A 14458-nucleotide genomic window follows, 5' to 3' on the forward strand; every position below is an offset into this window, starting at 1 on the left:
TATAGTATCAGCAGTGTGTATTGTCTAAGGCAGCTCCTTCCAAATCCACAACCACTGCTATCCAGAAGGACAGGGACAGCAGGCACATGGAGACACCACCAGCCGAAGGTTCCTTTCCAAATCCCACACCACCCTAACTTGGAAATATATTGCCTTTCCTTCAGTGTCACTGGCTCAAAACTGTGGAACTACATTCCTTGCTAGCAGTATTGTAAGTGTATCTGCAGCACATGGTACATTAAGGCATTGTGCTGCTACCTCCTCACAAGGGCAAGTAGGGATGGACAATAAATGCAGGTCAAACGAATGATGCCCAAATTCCATCAAAGAATAAAAATAGCCTGTCTGATGAAGGAACTCCCAAGTCTTGTACTTTTGCTGGGACTTCTGTATGTAACCTACCTCACGTACATTCTCTGGTGTACCACCAGAGGGCACTGTAGTGCAAGGTTGACTGATTTGAATCGGCACTGGAGAGACATCCCAGGGCTGTCTGATTATAATGTAGCTCTCCATTCTGTCAATTAAACTATTTCTTTTAATCGAAAGAAAAAGAAAGTTTCAAAAGAGGATCGGCACATTAGACAGAATACCCACTTTCTGTGAGGCATCATTCAATAATTTGAATTTATAATTAATGTAAATTAATATTTGTCAAAATATTTTCCTTCCATTTTCCCTTCTCTGGGACTTAGTATGCACCTCACAATGGATCAACCCCATTTATGGGACATTCAATTATAGTTTAAAAGCAATTGTTCTGCTTGAGTCAGGCCTCCACTGAGCCCAAGACAACTGCTGAATCTCACAGGGTCCATGTGAGATTCAACCCTTTCCCATTCCCCTATTGGGGCAGCACAGTGCCTCAGTGGTTAGCACTGCTACTCACAGCGGCAGGGACCTGGGTTTGATTCCAGCCTCGGGTGACTGTCCATGTGGAGTTTGCACATTTTCTCCGTGTCTGCGTGGGTTTCCTCCGGTTTCCTTCCACAAGGCAAAGATGTGCAGGTTAGGTGAACTGGCCATGCTAAATTGCCCGTAGTGTTCAGGGATGTGTAGGTTAGGCGCATAAGTCAGAGGTAAATGTTGAGTAATAGGGTAGGGGAATGGGTCTGGGTGGGATACTCTTCGGACGGTTGGTGTGGATTTGCTGGGCTGAAGGGCCTGTATCCCCACTGTCGGGATTCAAATTCTAAAAGTAAGGGATTTGTAACCACTCAGTAAGAGCTATAATCCCAGGGCTACCCTTGTCATTCAGTTACCAGGTGGAGTTGCCGTGCCCAGCTGAAGACATTGCTGCAGGTTTGGTCGCTCGATGGCAGTGGTAGCTGGACGATCCCATGTCCCATTCTGGGAGACTCCCTGACAGTCTGACAGAGAGCTTCTTCCAGCAGTTGGACAGAGGAGCTGCCTGTGACTGGGCTTTACTCTGACAGGGGAAGGAATCAGGATATGCGGATAGGCAGGAAATTCCAAGGTTTTCCCCGAACTCCTAGTGTCGCTTCAGCAGACACTGAGGGCTGACCTTATAGAAGTTTATAAAATCATTGGTTATTCACTCTAAGTCTTTTACCATGAGTGGGGGACTCCAAAACTAGAGGGCATAGGTTTAAGGTGAGAGGGAAAAGATTTAAAAAGGAGCAAAGGGGCAACGTTTTCACGCAGAGGAACTGGTGCGTGTATGGAACTGGTGGAGGCGGGTATTGATACAATATTTAAAAGGTAATCTGGATGGGTTTATGAATAGGAAGGGTTTAAAGGGACTAGGTCAGATTGGGATGTCTGGTCGGCACAGATGAATTGGATCGATATGTCTGTTCCTGTGCTGTATGATTCTATGCAAAAAGCCCTTGTTAAAATCTGTTGACTGCATTATTTTCCTTAGGGATGAGTATGGGAATGTTATGGTGGAGACTGGGAGAACCTGCAGAATTTCACATTTATTGGCCTGGATTTTCTGATGGCCATACTCCAGCAGAGGTGGGAGGTGTGCATAGGGAACCATGTGGAATTTCCATTGTAGCACACTCTGAAGAAATTGTGTGAAAGATGGAAATTTCCTCGCAATAATTTCTGCCCAGCCAGATGCTCTTTTCCTCCTGAAGGAGGGAGAGTCAGGAATTGAGGGAGGTGAAAGTGGGTGGCATAGATATTACTGTTGGTGCAGGTGAGGGGAATTCCTGAGCAAGTGAGCAGGCAATGCGCAGGTTAGGGGGATTAGTGGTATCTGGTAGTTGGGGTGGGTGAGAGTGATTGAGGAAGATGTTGCAGGTAATAGTGAGAATGGTAGGATATAGTAGCAGAGATCGGGTCAGTGTAAGGTATCTACAGATGATGGTGGAAGTTGCCCTGACAAAGTACAGAAGGACATTGAGCTCCTTCCTGTAGTGCTGGGTGTCCTCCAGACATCTGAGACAGCTCTAATCCGGGTAAGAACCTTGGAGCAGGCTGGCATGGCCTGGTATCACACTCCCTTCCTGATGGAAAACCAATTCTGCCCTCCAGGTCCCTGCCCACACTGACTCCCCCTGATGTCAGATGTGATTCTCATCACGGGAGCTCAAACAGTAATTAAAGTGGTGGGTTTGGTGAGGTACAGCAAGAATCACTCACTCAAACTCGACATGACTTGCACTTCCCAGGAAAGGTAAGGTTCAGCCCTTGATTTAACTGCAGAGTAAATATTCAGCCGAAGCTATACTTATCTCGTGCATACCCCCAGATACATCCTTCCGCCCCCTAGGCTTCTTCCACCACCCCAAACCCTAACTGGACCTGACCACCCACTACCTCTTCCACCTGCTCCTGTCCTAACTCCATGTCATCTCCCGGGACTTGTCCATCATTCTCCACTGTCCCAGAGCCCGTTTCCATTGCCATGCCACTTGCTCCTGCTGCCCCATGCTTGCTGCTTCCCCCTTTCTCCTGCTCCTCCTTCCCCAACCCTCTTTTGCCATCTCCAGAATCACTGCCCTTTTCTCCTGTGCCCTCTGTTTCTCTCCTCTGGACCGATTTGTCTCCAATCACCAGGGACTTGGCCCAGCCCCTTCTCCCATCCAGAGCCTGATCAATCTCAGCTCGCCAATCAGCCCCCCTCCCCCAGTCTTCCTGACACCCACCTCCTCCACCTTCACGGGACCCGATATCTCCCACCCACATCAACCCTCCCTCGAAACTGCATTACTTACCTGGCTCCCTTACCACCTCCCTAACCACTTGGTACCCTACCCCTCAAACCAAGCATTGTTCCTTGTAATTTTTTTTACTGCGTGACAGCAACATCCAAATGCAGAAGCAATCATTGGCCAATCAATTCAGAGATTCCCAGTGGCTGCAGAGCTTACAGGGAAGGTTGGCTGGCACCCAACCCACCTGGCACTTGGCTCGTTACCCAACTGGTTCCCCAGTTACCTGCCCGTTTCTGACTCCAGAACTACAATCAAGATGGAAAGGCTTGGGCTTTTAGAATGTTGTCACATCTTTCAGAAAATCGTCACCGTGTTTAAGCACTTGTAAAGAATATTTTGAAGTGCATTGATTTATAGTGTGGACAAATAATAACGGAATGGTGCTGGAATGGAATCTGTGGAACTTGGCAAAGTGGGGTCCTTTTAAACTGATGAAGCTACAAGGAGTTGAGCATAAAATCAGATGCACCCAGGATGAGATCAAAGGTGCAGAAATACTACGGTTCCTTGCATGAGGAAAACAATATTTGAAAAATATTAGGGATAGTAAGTTTACTTTGTTCTTGCAAATCGTGATGCTGAGCTCTACATTTATGAAAAGGTGAGACATAGGCAGTGACAGATGAGGTAACTCATAAATGCACTATGTTAATGAGTATGAAAGCAGAGATGGAGTGACAAGTGAACAATGACAACAAGGCAAACAGTGGTCCACACTGGTATTTTGTTGAACTAATAATTAAATGTAAGTGAATTATCAGCTCATTAAACGGACATTAATGGAGAGGAAGTTGCATTAGGAATCAGAATCGCTCATAATGCTCAATGGCAAAGTAGACCACAGAGAGAGAGAGAGACACACACACACACACACACACTCCAACACAAATGTTTGTGTATACCCTCATTCACATACTCAACATTAGCTCAAGGGTTTGCATGTGCCTTTTAGTTTTTCACGTTTATTTTCTGCTTATCTTTGTCCCACAGGATTAGAAAGTGAGAGGGTGGATACAAAGCTCAGTTGTTATATCTCCAGGCAACTGTCACAATCAGAGTTACTCATGGAAAAAGAAACCTTTATGAGGTGAATTTTTGAGAGCTGTGTACAGAGCTTCTCCTAGCTCATAAAATAATGCAGTGACGGAAATTAATTTTTTGTAACTAAATATCATTAGATCAATAAAAACAAATAAAATGCATCATTAGCAGCTTGGGAGAACACTCTTTCCTCTAGGTGAGCAGAGCCATTACAGTGTTAGCTTGATTGAAGTGAGGGTATTTCCAACTGCTCGGCATGAACAGTGTGACCAGTATAATTCATCTCCTGCAGCTATTGATTTGAAATTAAAAAGACCAGCTGGAAAATGGAAATCACGGCCAAATATGCTTTTGAACTCCAAGTGGGTTCAGTGAGTGAATCTAAATGAAGTGTGCAACCGTTACCTTTGGGTAACAGAGCAAGGACTGGCTGGAGGGATTTTGACAGACTCTTTGTTTCTGCTGTTCTGTTTTCAGTTCTCTAAAGACAGGTACATAATGGACTCAACACCTGAGAAACTGAAAAAGGAGCTGGAGGAAGAACTGAAGTTAAACAGTGAAGACCTACGAAGTCATGCCTGGTACCACGGCCAAATTCCCAGGAAGGTAATGCTGCTGAACATTGCTTGTTTTGATCTGGACCATGCCATTTATTTTCCTTTGAGCTGTGGTTGTTCACTTTCCTTGAATAGTCAGGCCTGAGCTGCTAGAAATTAGTGCAGAAATGAGACAATGTTTCCTACATGAGATTCCTCCAGAGATCCCATATGGTGTTGAGTAGTCTAGACTTTATAGTATCATTTAACACTGATTATTTCAATACAAGCAATGAGATCATTTTCCCCAGAGCCCTGATTTCACAATGCTGTGTGCTGGTTTATGAATGAAAAAAACATGATCACATTTAAACCAACATTGCCTTTTTATCTTATAAGCATCGTATTTGAAGCCTTCACAATTGTTTGTGTTTGAATTCTTTCACGGGAGTGCTTGTCGCTGGCTGGGCCCAGTGTTTCTTGCCCATTCTGAGTTGTCCTTGAGAAGGTGGGGGTGAGCTGCCTTCTTGAACCACTGCAGTCCATGTGCTGTGGGTAGACCCACAGTGCCGTTAGGAAGGGAATTCTAGGATTTAGATCCAGTGACACTGAAGGTACAGTGATAAATTTACAAGGTGAGAGGTGAGTGGCTCGGAGAGAAACTTGCAGGCTCCGTCTAAAGGAGATTTAGTGAGTTGCTGGGATGGAATTGGTCTTTGTCAGGAGACTACACAGACTTTGTTACATTGAGTACTCTTTTTAATCCCTGCCTGACACTTCCTTCTATTGACCTCAGTAGGCACAGAGCATCCTGACCAGCCAGTATAATAACATCCAGTTTACCATTATCAGGGAAATGAGTTCTACCCCTCCCATTTGCACTGATCAGGAGGTGCCAGAGTTTGAGCTAGTGCTGAAAGAATTGCTCTCAGCCAACACCAGCATCATCAACTTACGTGTGTAATATGTGTAAAACCAGCCCGAAGCCTTCTGTCTTATGTTGGAGTCTAGTGGAGACATAGCAGCTGTGATTGGGATATGGAACAAGGATTCAATCAGACTGATTTGGAGAGACTGTTTCCTCTGCAGATGGTTCTGGTCAGAGTTGGAGTGGGGGGTAGGGGGTGGAGCAGACTGGGCATTCTGGTAATATTTGAGCTAGGCAATTTGGTCCAGTGTTTGGGAATCTGATGTCCCCTGAATAAAATGTACAAATGGAGATTGAGCAACACATGTAATACACAATCATTTTGAATTGAAAATGAATCTCAGGATGTATCTCTTGTGTTTAATTACACGAGACTTAAAAAGAGACCCCGCTGTACTCCACTTGCTGCACTGGTACAAGGGTAGGATATATCTGCCCTGGAGTGTGGCAACACAAAGTAAACGTTTCATGATAGAACGTTGGAATGAGCTAGAGGAATAAATGGAATGGGGGGGCAAGGCAGCACTGAGCCAGTGTAGGGCAGTGCTGATCCATCAGCTACTAGGTTCCCCATTAGCAGCTATTGATTCTCCCAGCCTGACCTTTACCTATTCCTTTGACTGTCCAACGGTTTTCCTCTCTCACTGGGCTCCATTTCCAGCTCTCATTTACTCCTCTCCCCACCCCATCTTCAGAAGATATATCAACCTTTTCTGAGCTGAAATCAGCTCTTAAGAAGGGTTACCGATTCTGAAATGTTAACTCTGCTTTCCACAGTTTCTCCAGCAATTTCTGTTTTTGTTTCTGATTTCCAGCTTCAACAGTTCTTTAATTTAAAGGTAAATGGATTTGAGGTACAGACCAGCCATGATTAGATTGAATTGTGGGGGCAGCTTTGAGGAGTTGAATGGCCTCTTGCTGTTCCTTATATTGCATTTGGTTTGGTTGACCACTGGATGTGAAATATTGATCGAACTATAAGGTTCTTGAATACTCAGTGTCATTACGATGGATAGAGAGCATTTTGAACAGGCACATGCTCCTGAATCCTGCTTACTGTGTTTCTGTTTGAAGGTTGCAGAGTCCCTGATTCAGAGGGATGGAGACTTCCTCATCCGTGAATCTCTCTCCAGCCCTGGCAACCAGGTGTTGACCTGTCAGTGGAAGGATACCCCTCACCATTTCAAGATCAACAGAGTGGTTGTCAGGCTGAACGAAGGCTACAGCCGCCTGCAGTACCAGTTTGAGCGGGACAGCTTTGACAGCATCCCCGCTCTGGTCAGGTGCTATGTGGGGAACCGCAAACCCATCTTCGAGCAGGTCGGGGCCATCATTTTCCAGCCCATAAATCGGACTCTGCCGTTGAGGTGTGTGGAGGAGAAATACGGGCCAGCTGCTCCCGTCAGGCAACAGGTCTACAGCACAACGGACGGAAAACTGGACGCAGAAAAACGTCTGAGCTTGAACGTATCAAACAGGCCTGGTCAAGAGCGGATTCTGCCAGCAGGAAACCTTTTGAGGTGGGTGTCTGGATAGAAGTAATTCATTAACCACAGCAAATTGAGGGGAGGTGATGACTGAGTTGTATTGTGACTGGACTGTTAATCCAGAGACCTTGGTCCGGGGACCCAGGTTCAAATCTCGCCACGGCAGATGGTGGAGTTTGAATTCCATAAAAATCTGGAATTAGGAGTCTAATGATGACCATGAATCCAATGTTTTTTTTTGTCAGAGAAACCTATCTGGTTCACTGATGTCCTTTAAGGAAGGACACTGCCATCCTTACATGGTCTGGTCTCCATGTAACTCCAGACCCATAGCAACTTGTTAGACTCTTAACCGACTCCTGGGCAATTAGGGATTGGCAATAAATGCTGACATGGTCAACAATGCTTGATTCTGCGAATGAATTAAAAAAATTAAGATTAAAGTTAGAGATTTTTCCTTGTTTTAACAGCAATATATAAAATTTAATCTGACAGCTGCACTGCATGATGTGCAGAGATTTTCTGCTGACTTTGATGAGGAGTACTCCACTACCTTTTTAGTTCAGGGTTAAAACTCTCAACAGCAACTGGCACAGAGGTAGCTTTTAAAAATCCAGTATAAAAATAACCCCGTGTATTTTAAACATAGCCACCAAATGAGCTTTCCACTTAAAGAGACTGTCTTGCTGGTTGGACGTTTGAATGCTTTCATGTTTGGGATTTGTTGTGTTTGGCTTCATGAGATCGATGTTAAGTGGATGCACCGTGCAGACAGTGTTCGCACTGGTCACGCTCCACCTCCCCCACCCCCCCCCTCCGCAGCACAACCTCCACCATCTGTCCCTCCTCTGCAGTCCCAGTTTTAGCAGCAGGCAGTGAGGGGTGGTGGAGGAAGTAGTGGGGAAGTGAGATGCACAATCAGCAGACGGCTTGCTGAGAATGACAAGTGGGAGATAGTGGGGACTGCAGATGCTGAACAGTCAGTATAGATAGAGTGTGGCGCTGGAAATAGCACAGCAGGCCAGGCAGCATCTGAGGAGCAGGAGAGTCAACATTTTGGACAGAACCCTTCATCGGGACTTAAAGCGATCAGGGGTTGGGGAACTGCTACCAAACTACCCCTATGAAGGTCCCATATTCGTACGAGTAGAAGTTGAGCTCCCCACACAATAGGACAAAATTAGTAAAATTAGGCTATCTCCTCTCGTCCCATTTGCCTTCTCTTCCCCTGTGTCCTTGAACATTTTTCTTCCTCTTTTATTTGATGGTGTCTCAAACCTTCAAGTGAAAAAATATTTATTAACAGCCACTGGAATATTTGCTGAGAAACGAGACACTCTATTGAAGCTTTTCATTTTGCACTCCTCAGGACAGACGCAAGAGTACCAAATTCCAAAAGGAACAATAATTTATACTTCATGGGAAAAGGAATTTTATAGCATGAGATTCAGCACCCCTTCACCTCTTCCAATAGTCCTGGGGAGTGCCAGATGGCATGTCTCTCTTTTCCAGCAATTTTATTAATTATACTGTTTTCTTTGCTTTGGGAAAGTGTGAATGGTTTTTAAGATCAAGCTCTGTTTAGCACCTTTGTATATAAGACCATTTAAGAAATGTAACAAATAAAGCTGATAGAATTGAAATGAAACAGGACAGCTTGTGCTCTTCATGGTCTTGATGAATTCGAGTTTATTACCTCAAGCTAAGTGAACAAGCGAAACTATTTATTGCCAGGGCTCTTCCTGTCCAGTTCTTTACCACCAGCTTCTCAATTCACTTTTGTACAAGGAAGCTTATACGTCCCTCATTCATATAAACCCCTGTATAGTCCAATTAAAACCAGACTGCTGCGTGTTAATTATTGATTCTCTGCTTTTCCAGTCGTTTCCAACATTATGTGTACGACCTTTGTCCTTGAAAAAAATTGTATCGCTGTAGCATTTTAAATGACGTCACTTTCCCATTTTTGACCTTGGGGATTAAATGTCCCTGGAGCTGTTTTAAGTGAGTATGTACACCAGGTTAAGTTGATGGTTTCTTCTTCCCATACTGATGTTTGCTTTACATCTTATGTGGAATTCCTTCAGTTATAACATGGCGGTTCAGTATATTTATGTTCTTCTAGGTAGTTTAGCAGTCCCTTTTGTCTTCAGGTGCCTGTACTTGGCACTGTCCAAGTGCATAAGGTGTCAGCAAAGGAAGGATTCTGCCGAAAAGTACTTGTATCTCTATGCATTAGATCGGCAAATGTTTAAAGCACCATCTGGTGATAGATGTACAGGTTTTTAAAAGCTTTTCTTTTCTCTGTCACAATAGGAATAAAGACAAGAGTGGGAGCCAGCCTGCAAGTCTTGACTATGTCCAGGATAGACGCCTACCCTTGAAATCTCATCAATCGGAAAGTTACCTTCCTTTGGGTGAGTTTGAATCAGTCCCATCTTCAAAGACTTTACAATAGAAAGACATTGAAGCTTTTTATTCCTCATTTTAAAATGCCTGTGCCGTGTTTACTAAGTTTCTTACCTTATTCAGTGGTCACTGTTGCTTCAATATTGTGCCAAAAGTAGCGAGCCAAAGTTTTGGTGTTTTATCATTTGAGCCATTTCTTGGTGAATTAACCTGTGTCTTCTGTCCTTCCATAATTAACACTAATAGACATTCATATTATAGTTGTTGTCTTGTACACCAGTAACAGAACTGAAATGTTTAATGCAGGTCAGCTAGATATTTGCCTGTAATTTTAAAATGCAGCAATGCTCCCTTTTAAAGTTGTGAAGTAGTTTAAAAAAATACTACTCGTTTATTCACTAAAATCGTCTTATCGCATTGTAAAATATTTTGGGAACAGAGTGCAAAAGTCTTCTGGTAATAGTCTGCATACTTACCAGCTGGCTGAATCTCCAAACAGGTTGCTTCCCCGTTCTCTCAAACTTTCAGTATGGGTTTTGGTTTTCCCAGCACTGACAGGTTACTTTTAGGCATGAAACAAAGTAACTGCAATGGAGAAATCAATCTTGCAAATATATACCGACTACATTGTGAGGATGTATTTTGTGATTTCATTTTAATCTGGGGAAAGAAGCACTTTCACTTTGGCTCTTTGCTGCATTATTGGAATAGTAAAAGATCTATTTACATGGTATTTTGTTTACTTCGAGCTGATGTATTGGGCTCAAAAAAAAAATCTTGAATTGGGAATGCATTGCCTGATATTACATGCAATCATAACGGGAAAACCTGCTTTGTTTTAAGTAGTGGGTTTCAGCAATCTATCTCTTACCTAAAATGGAAAATTTCTGTAAATCTCACAGAAGGAAGAATCTGAATTTGTACAATAGTTCCCCTCTCTCTTCTTTGAAATAGTGCTTTGGATTTTTTTAATGCCCACCTTTGAGAGCCGATAGGTAGAAAATTTCAGCGCAAACCCAGCAGATGTGACACTGTAGCACACTCTCTTTGTACCCCCTGCAATGTCTGACTCACAATGTGTGAGAGGATGTCACACTGGCATCCTCTGAGCTGGAGCTAACACTGACTGCTATTGGATCCTAATCTACTGCACCACTTCTTATTTACTCACAGGAATGAAAGCTCCGCTCCAACAACAGCAACAACAGCTACCACACCAACCTCAGCAACAGCAGCATAAAGGAATGGAAGAAACTGCATGTATCAAGCCCCAAGTGTTTCGAACAGGCAGTGAGCCTGCTCTCAGCCCAACATTCGCTCGAAGCCCCACTTTGGAATTTCAAGCGGGGGAGGCACTGAGAGGGTCTGATAGTCAACTCTACCCCAAACCACCTCCAAAGCCCAGCAAGGTACCCTCACTGAGAATGCCGCATGTCCCTTCATTAATGAACAACAGTGACAGAGGCAAGTATGGTAAGATGAGTGCTGGTAGCCCAGAAAGGGGCAATCATTATACTGAACTAAAAGATGCTGCCTCAGTGGAGCAAACAGGGACAGACCCATACTTATTCCAGCCTGACAGCTTTGTAGAAAGACTAAACACTGAGGAAGCAGCAAAGATCTCCTTCCAAAGAGCCAACTCTGTCCTCAGCATTTCAGACGAGAGCCCGTTCCAGTTCACAGTCTCTTCTGTTGAAGATGAGGAAAAGGCCAGTGATCCAGTCTTCATTGCACCCTCCCTTGAGAACATCTCTTGCTTTAAACCCAATGACTTCAAATCCAAACTGCTTCACCCTGACAACAAGCCCTTAGAAACGTGGGTGATCAGACGTGTTAAAGAACTGTTTGCCAATAATGACCCTTCAACTATTGCCAAGCACATCCTTAAAGTGGACTGCCAGGTAAGAATTTGTGTTATAGTTCACATCACAGATTTGTAAAGTTGCATAATTGTATCTAACTTTACCAGTTACATGTTCAAGTATTAAATGCAACATTCTGTGAGTCAGGAAGGCTACGTAAAGTGTCAGCTGGATGTTTTCAAGAAGATGTCATTTGTATGATAATTTTAAAATAATTTGCCCCCCTTGTGGGTTGTATGAATACAGGAGTTAGGGACACAGTGATGGCAGATGAAGGAATGACGAGTGTGCTGATCATTTTGAGGTCAATCAGTGTAATCCTCATTGTGGAATGTATCTGACATTTTCTATCTGATGCTTCTATTATTTTTTACAACAGTTGGAATCACTACAAAGCCCAAATGTGGCATCTTTTGTTAGATCCTTTTGCAAGACCTAAGAACATTAAAGTGTATAAACCCCCTTTGTATTCTTAGAACTAAATGAGAAAATGTTTCCTGGGAGGGGTAACCACATCACATGAGTCGGATAAGCAGGATGTTGGACGCATATCAAACAGTACAGGCAACTGCTGTGTGGATCCCTCAGAGTGTGAAGTAGCTGGTGGAAAGTGTTAATAAATAAACTGATAGGTCAGTGCATTGCTCCCTGATATCTAACTGACTGTAAGGCATGACATTTGGAAAACCAATAGTATTTATTGGTGGCATGCTTTAGAAAACACTTTAACTTACTCGTGGCATGATTTCCTTGCTGTTTTGCAGTGTACAATCAGCACAGGATGTTTTCTAAGACTGGAAAAATGGTCGTCCACAGTGTTGTCCATCAATCCTGGAATGGGGTGGTGGGAAAGATTTGCTATTCAGTCCCACTGCTAGCTCCCTCCGGTTGACACAACTGATGCCTGGCGCAGACACTCTGGAGTTATTCATTCACTTAGAGATTCAGAAATGGGAACATTCTGTTTCCTTTGTATCTCGCCATGCGCTGCTGCCTTGTTTTTGCTGTTTGCCCCAGAGGATCCTGCAAGGTTCATTAAACGGATTGATAACACATGGAGTGAAGCTACCGGAGAGTTAAGTGAGCGGGCCAAATGCATCTTTTTTCTGACCTGCTTGTTCCCATCTCTGAGATGTGTAGGCTGTGACCCCACTTTTAAAGGCCAGTGCCCAGTGTCCATATACTCCAGCATAATATGTCCACTTTACCTGTGATTTTCACTAATCCATATTCCAGTGGGTAAATCAAAAACTCTTGTATAAATCATTCCCCTCCCTAACAACCAGTGCAGATCGTTTAGACATGATGAAACAATAGCATATAGGAAACTTCTCCTCCAAATATCCTGTACATATGGTTTGCTGTTTCTTTTCTTTTAGATTCCCTACAGTGTGGAAACAGGACCTTCGGCCCTACAAGTCCACACCAACCCTCCCAAGAGTATCCCACCCAAACCCTTTCCCCATAACTTTACTTTTACCCCTAACCTACCTCTCTAAACACTATGGGCAATTTAGCATGGCCAATTCACCTAACCTGCACATCTTTGGACTGTGGGAGGAAAACGGAGGAAATCCGCACAGACATGGGGAGAATACGCAAACTCCGCAAAGACGGTCGTCTGAAGCTGGAATAGAACTCGGGTCCCTGGCGCTGTGAGGCAGCAGTGCTAACCACTGAACCACCGTGCCACCCTAGCAGGGTTTCCTGAGTAGGGAAGAGTTCAATCTCACATGGCCCCTGCTAATGTAGGTAACGAAATGTAAGAGCAGTGTGCTGCGCAGGCAGAACACTTGCCACTTCTCCATAGAAGGGAGTAGATATAGGTTTATCTTTGAAACAGTGATATTTATAGTAATTTTTGTGTCACAAATAGCTCCCTGATTAGTTTTCAGGCACAAAGCTTCCCAGGAAGTTTGCAGTGATAAAGAGAATCAGTCCATGCAGACATTGGCATTTTCGACATGCTGTGAGCCTAATAGTATCCAGCTCCGAGTGGATCCTCCCACTGAAATGCTGAGTTTGGAGAAACAGATAATTAAAACACTATGTTTGTAATTAATAACGTTTTCAGAACAGAAACTCGTAATGGTGGGGGAGGTAAACTCAGGACACTAATAGTCGTCTGATCAAGGATCCCACTTCAGCCCTGTTCTGAGAAAAGGTGACGCCTTTCCTTTATTGCCAATTAGCTGAAATTCAAGTGTTCAATGGCGGCTGTTTCTCCAGTAAATGATCTGACTCTCAAACATAACTGTAACACCGGAACAATGGCAAAATGTCCTCAAGGTAGAATCAGTTTGGTTAAATACTTTCAGCCGTTTGCCTTTTCGTAATGATCTATTTTTCAAACTTCACAAAACTGAAGGTTTATTCAAGCATTGGTGTAAAGGCTGCTTAGTGTCACTTAGAACGAAGAATAGACAGATCGAAAGAATGTGGCCGTTCAGATGTCTAACAATGCAGGATTCACTGTTGTCCTTAACCATTCAAGAAGCGCCACTCCATTATCTGCAGGATGATGGTGGGATACTTGGAGAAGAAAATTCAGTAGAATGGACATAGCTGGGACCTTCCAGCATTTCCAACTGGGAGTCCACTGCTGAGAGAGCTGCAGTCAAGGCTACTATCTGCTGACTTGGAAGAGTGGCCACACAGTGTTGACAACCCCCAGAGGTGGAGAGATGATTGGCACAGACCAGTAACAGAAAGGAGCCCTCTGGTGTGTTCACAATGCCACACTCCAGGGTCATGATGAACTACATCGTGAAAGGCTCAACGTAGAAAATCCTTGGCTTTAATTTCTGTGTGGTGTAAGGGCAACCCCAAACTGAAGCCACTGGTCTACTGGCTTACAGTGACTGATCAGTTAATATTTCACTCATACGGATTACATGCCTTGTCTTGCAAAGTTGTCCGCCTGTAGCGGAGCTAGTCAGTAACTGACACAGGCCTCAAGGCTATTTCATCTTTAAAAAGTGTTTTCTGTGCCCACTAGGGGTAACCA

General features: G+C 43.9%; 1 protein-coding gene across 4 annotated transcripts in view; it reads left to right on the top strand.

The window, feature by feature from the left end:
- The window catches only part of bcar3 (BCAR3 adaptor protein, NSP family member), a 178659-nt gene that overhangs the window by 146678 nt on the left and 17523 nt on the right, over positions 1 to 14458 (top strand). For all 4 annotated transcript variants that reach the window (XM_060830583.1, XM_060830584.1, XM_060830588.1 and 1 more), the window contains 4 exons: positions 4707 to 4835; positions 6768 to 7213; positions 9497 to 9597; positions 10763 to 11490. In XM_060830583.1, the coding sequence (XP_060686566.1) occupies positions 4707 to 4835; positions 6768 to 7213; positions 9497 to 9597; positions 10763 to 11490 (1404 nt within the window). The remainder of the gene's footprint in view (positions 1 to 4706; positions 4836 to 6767; positions 7214 to 9496; positions 9598 to 10762; positions 11491 to 14458) is intronic.

The sequence above is a fragment of the Hemiscyllium ocellatum genome, chromosome 9 (genome assembly GCF_020745735.1).
Source record: "Hemiscyllium ocellatum isolate sHemOce1 chromosome 9, sHemOce1.pat.X.cur, whole genome shotgun sequence".
NCBI lineage: Eukaryota > Metazoa > Chordata > Chondrichthyes > Orectolobiformes > Hemiscylliidae > Hemiscyllium > Hemiscyllium ocellatum.